Source organism: Pangasianodon hypophthalmus, chromosome 24 (genome assembly GCF_027358585.1).
Source record: "Pangasianodon hypophthalmus isolate fPanHyp1 chromosome 24, fPanHyp1.pri, whole genome shotgun sequence".
Classification (NCBI taxonomy): domain Eukaryota; kingdom Metazoa; phylum Chordata; class Actinopteri; order Siluriformes; family Pangasiidae; genus Pangasianodon; species Pangasianodon hypophthalmus.
The window spans coordinates 10,502,510-10,508,509 of record NC_069733.1 but is presented as its reverse complement, the minus strand read 5'-3'; the positions used below and the strand labels follow the sequence as shown (position 1 = coordinate 10,508,509).

Genomic DNA, 6,000 nt, shown 5'->3' with positions numbered 1-6,000 from the left:
ATGCTGGTGTAGAAATCAGTGTTACACAAGCAGAATGGAATCGAAATGTAATTAATCATATAAGCAATTTAGATTTTTTTTATGCTTTATTATGGCCACATATTATTTTAATCTCTGTAGTGTATTGGCCTTGCTATGTTGGTACACTTTAGTGGTTATGTGCTTTAAAAGTCGTGACAGATTATGCAAGAGCCGTATATTCAATTTTTTTCTTATCTACACAGAATGTCTAATTTTTCAGGGACATTGTTGGCTTGAATGGATTGAAAGGTTCTGATATAAACTTAGATATGGTTAAAAAACATATCTATTTAATTGTAATAATTCTAGGTTATTGCTTCAAAGAATAGCTTCTGTTAATTCTTTTAAACTATCTGAGAATGCTCACTTGTCCTTGAGGTTTCCTATCAAGGCATGGAAGCAAATTGCTTGCCTTGATATATACTACACAGTGTATAGGATATACAGGATCACACGAAAGGAAATGTATAGTGCTCTTTTGTTTTTGTCAGAGTCTATTCAGCTCGACAAGTCCTTTATCTGGACAGAAGAGTATGAAACTAGTGCATTCATATAACCTGAAGGTGCTTCTGCATCTTTGAGTAATCTATCTTGTGTCTTTTACAATCTCCATATTACAATAAAGCATTACTTTTGTGTTTTTATGGATGTATTACACTTAGGATATTATCATTCTCTTGAAGAAAACAGTCTGCTCAGCACAGAGCGTGCACCAATGCATCTTATCGTTAACACTACACCATATACGATTATGTTTATTCTTTTTTGTGCCTTGCTCAGTTTTGTGACTCAGACCCTATAAATGCTGAACTTTCCAGAAGACTATAAGGCTTTCAAGGTTGTATCCTTGAAACGGGCACTTCATCAGTGATGCTGCATTGCTGAAGCTTTTACATGAACGGTCACAAAGTTCAAATATATCAACCCACTGTCGTGACTCACCCTCATTAGATTGTATTTTAAGCAAATGGGCAATTTGGAGCTAAATAATTTATTACAAGAACATTGGTGAGTCGGTGTCCAGTAATTTTATTACTCAGCTATGCTCCTTTCAGAGAAAGAAAGCAATGTGATTAAGTCTCAAAGTCAATGTAACCTGTATACTGGAAATAATTCTTATTTAAACCCACAAAACTGCACACCAAACACTCTCACAACACACAGTAACTAATATTTTTATATTCATATTCCATTCATTTCTGTGGATGACCATGCCAACATTCACGGCACATTGGTATGCAGAAAGAAGCAGGTGAGGAATAGATCGTTGGCTCTGCTCACATGCTGTGCCATCTCACTGGGGTAAAGTTGGCTCATCTAAATGAACATATGTCTACTGCTTGGATCAGGATCTGCCACGGAAATCCGCAATCCTCAGCGCGGCTCCTGTAGCTGGGAGTGAGTGGCCACTCTGCCCACTGAGCAGCGTCTTTATTGAATCACCTGCAGAGCAGAGCAGAGCGGTCGGCCGTGGACTTATTGAGAGCGACAAGGCTGATAAGATCATCCAAGCCTCTTTTGTTTTAGTGCTCAGTGGGTTATGGCATTGTGCCACATTCTGATACAAGGATGGATTGAATTAAGGCTGGAATAGAGGTATTAGTTAGAAAAGCTGTGACTTTATTAGAGCTTAATTAAATAATAGATTAATAGCTTAATAGGTTCATTGCACTAATCAAGAGCAAAATAGGTACATGAAAAAAGAGCTAGCAATGGATTGCTGTCTTTAGGAAATTAGAAAAAAAAACCTCTTCACTTTCAAGTGTGTATTTATTCCCTGACAAACAGTGCCTCCAAGAAATATGGGACATCACGGTGTGCTTTTCCATTTGCATTTGTTGCCCCACGCATATCTCATACCATTCTCCTATTCATCTGTCTGCCTGTCTCTCTCTCCCTCTCTCTTCTTCCTCCCCCATTCTCCGTAATAGCATCAGTGCCTGATGCAATCTTTTAACACAAGATGTCCTAGGCTTCTCCTTATAGACAAGCTTATTCACTTTCCGTTTTGATTTGATTATATCCGCCTCCAGCCATTAGGAGATTGGACTTGGCTGATTCCTGCTGGCTGACATTAATGAAAGGAACCATTACTTTTTCCACTTACCTTGTTTTTCGATTATTCTTTTGGATATGTCTGTCAAGGTCTAAAATGACAAGTGTACGCACACAGGAAACATGATCTTTTGTCTGTTAGAGATTTAGGGTTTTTTAAATTCACATTATAAATGGCATTTGCTGAAATATCCTGCATGCGCTGCTAGAGTAAAGCCATGCTCTTTTTTGACCCATTCAGGAATATAGCTCTGTGTGCTCGTAAGCATTTATTTATCCTTGGAGACAGTAACCTTGAATTTATGAACTCATTTTCTATAATAAAAAAAGCGATATTTATTAAAAAGAAATGGCTCTATAATTTAAACACAGTCCTAATATTATTTGTATCCTCAAAGAACTGACTCTCAAAGATAACACATAGCCTGCTTTTTATACATAACTAGAACACAAACTTTCAAAAGCTTATGATAGGCATTGTGATGTTTTTTTTTTTACTGTGATGTTGTGATGTTTTTACTTTTATAAGTCATGACTACTTTATGAATTGTTTAAGCACATTATTTTGCTTAATGTCCATGCATATAAATTTTGACCTGTTTGGTTCTTTTAAACACTGAAGACAGAATCAAGTGTGCAAGACCTAGTTTCAGTTTTCTTGTGCATGATCACACCTAAATTATAAAGTAATTTTTTTTTTTTTTTTAAAAACTGACATTTCACATAACCAGACTTTCCATTATTTAACCAGACTTAACCAGCATTTTCATTTCTCTTTTATAACCTGAAAAATAGCAGCAGTTGTTTGATTGAGACTCAACAGAATGCCAAATCAGAATTAGCTAGCTAAACCGTCTACCACCATGAGAAAGAAGTGCTGTATTTCATTGTGGGTTTAGTGGCGAATCTCATCGGGGCTCTCAGAGAAAGTGCAGAGCTCTGTCTCACTGCCTCGCTGACAGACAGCCGCACTACATCCATCTAGCATATAATGGAGGGCTTCCCTGCCTGACCACTGCATCCCACCAGCATACAACGAAAAGTTGGCCACAGCACCCTTCTGATCGATTCAGATTCTGTTAGAGCATCATCTGGAGGGAAGAGTACAAATCTTTAAGTAAATGACACAGCTTATATATATATATATATATAAGCTGTGTCGTATATATATGAGGCATTTTACCACTGACAAGTAAGAAATAAAACACAATGAGGCATGCTGTTAACCCTTTCGTGTCCACATTTTTAGAACTTTAGACCATTTTTTAGACCAAGGCTGTTTTTACATATATTCGAAGCATTAGATTATATGTTGCTCCTCCCAGTCCATCATTTCTGTCTTTGTTAAACATGGCACATTTTTAATCCGTTTATTATTATGGTGCATCCAAATACAAGTCCCTGTCAATGAGTTACTATAGAAAAAATAATGTTTAAGTTAGAATGAATGCATTAATGTAAACCTTTTTTTTTTTAATTGGTAAAGTGTGCTGTTATAGAAAATTAATCAAGACCTTCTGACTAATCAGTTTTGAGAATTAAACAGTGCTGTGAGATATAAAATAATTTTTGCATTGCACCTACAATATGATCATGCACTAAAGGAAATCACAATACTGTGTTCAGCATGAAGACCCACTCTATCTTCTGCGGAACACTGCATCATATTTTCGCTTTTATCCAAGACAATCCATTGATGGCCATTACTTTCTGACAGATGAAGCATAGTGGTCAGTTAATGCAAATGGCAAAAAATGACTGCAGCATCACTGAGCACTCTGCACCTGACTGAAAAGGTGAATGTAAGGTTTAAAGACAATGTGAGATGGGCAACCTTTTTCTTCTGTAAAGTTATATGCGAGTGAAACAGGTTCAGCATTTTCAAGAAATTATATTTTAGCAAGTGAAAATATTATTATTAACTAGAGCGGATTTCACATTTAGGCTTTCTCAGTGAGGTCAAACAATAAGAGCCAAATTTCTCAAAACCTAAGACATCCATTACGCTTGTAAAACAGTATAATACTTGTGAGCCGTGGAGTTAATTAGGTGAATGTTTTAAGGGAATTGATGCATAATGTTACTGATTTCCTTAATACATTTGTACAAAACAGCTACAATCTAACTTCTCACTAATATAAACAAGAACCTTCTCCTCACTTTTTCTTTAGGTCCATCCAATGAGAGCCAAGGTGTTTTGGGCCGTTCTATTGTGATTACTACCATCTCCCTCTCACTGGGTCAATCATTTCAGTTCTGCCATGGACGACACAGACCCCCGGGACCACCTGTCCCTTATTAAGGGGGCTAAAGATATGGTGAGGGAGGCCAAACGGCAAGCTGCCAAGAAGGTCAACACGGTGGTTGACCGAGCATCAGATGAGTACTCACACAGCCGTGCCTATCACCGCTTCCAGGACGAAGACGATGGTGAATACTATGACCCGCCTCAGGGCAACTACACAGGCGATCACGCCAACGATGAAGAAGGTTCCAGTGATGCCACCGAAGGCCACGATGACGAGGACGAGATCTATGAGGGTGAATATCAAGGAATTCCCTCTGAATCCGGACATAGGGATGGACATGTGGCCTTGGGGCAACCTGTAGCAGATGGCCTTAAGGATCGTAGGGAGCTTGAAAGTGAGAGGCAAGCAGATGAAGAGGAGCTGGCGCAGCAGTACGAGCTGATCATCCAGGAGTGCGGCCACGGCAGGTTCCAGTGGCAGCTGTACTTCACACTTGGGTTAGCACTCATGTCTGATGGTGTGGAGGTTTTCGTAGTGGGCTTTGTGCTGCCCAGTGCTGAAACAGATATGTGCATGCCTGATTCAAGCTCTGGATGGCTAGGTAAGATATCTATTGATCCAGAAATATGATAAGCTAATACATAATGCACTGACACATATAAGGTTTAATGATATGGCACATTGTGAGGTTAGATCAACATGATGACACAATTTCACTCATAAAATTTTGTGTGAAAAGTTGCAGATAGTTTAGGTTGATGAAAGGGGTAAGGTTAGTGATCATCTTATGAGTGGATTGCATTGAAAACTTGCAGAATGTGTGACATTCCATTTGAACATTTTCTACTATATACACAGTACTGTGCAAAAGTCTTAGGCACATGCAAAGAAATGCTGTAGACCAAAGATGCCTTCAAAAATAATGAAATTAAATGCTTCTACATTAAAAAATTCTATAAAGTAAACAGTATTAAATGAAACAAAGTCAATATTTGGTGTGATGACCTTTTGCTTTAAAAAAATTGTGGTCTCAGTTTGTGCAGTTTTATAAAGAAATGAGCTGTAAGTGTTACTGAGCATCTTGCAGAACCAGCCACAGTTCTTCTGGAGACTTTGACTGTCACATTTGCTTCTTATTTTTGCAGTAAAACCCAGCAGCCTTCATTATGTTTTTTTTGTCTGAAAAGTGTCTCTTATGTAACATGCTGCTTTCTTTACTGACATACAACCATTTTTAATTTTGTGCTGGAAAACTAATGTTTGTAAATCTAAAATGTTTTTGTACTGACTAGATAATGTAGAAGAATAAAATAAAAATCTATAACAAAGTTTGTACTAAAAAAATAAGGTGCCTAAAACCTTTGCACAGTACTGTAGTTCTGAAAGCTACAGGCTTTCCTGAAGTGAAATGTGTTTCTCTTTTGTATGTTCACTGTTTATGGACACTTTTGTATGTTCAAAAGTTTATGGACACTTGATCACACCTATATGTGAGCCTTCCCCAAACTGTTACCACAAAATTGGAAGCACAAAATTGTACAGGATGTCTTTGTATGCTGTAGCATTAAGATTTCTCTTTCCGGGGACTAAGGGCCCAAACATATTCCAGGATGTGCCCTGTGCACAAAGTGAGGTAAATGAAAACATGGTTTCCCGAAGTTGGTGTGGAAGAACT

General features: G+C 37.8%; 1 protein-coding gene across 1 annotated transcript in view; it reads left to right on the top strand.

The window, feature by feature from the left end:
* sv2ca (synaptic vesicle glycoprotein 2Ca) overlaps positions 1 to 6,000 on the top strand; it is a 31,201-nt gene that overhangs the window by 1,386 nt on the left and 23,815 nt on the right. Inside the window, exon 2 of the mRNA XM_026931611.3 lies at positions 4,248 to 4,926. Coding sequence (XP_026787412.3) covers positions 4,338 to 4,926 — 589 coding nt within the window. The 5' untranslated portion in view covers positions 4,248 to 4,337. The remainder of the gene's footprint in view (positions 1 to 4,247; positions 4,927 to 6,000) is intronic.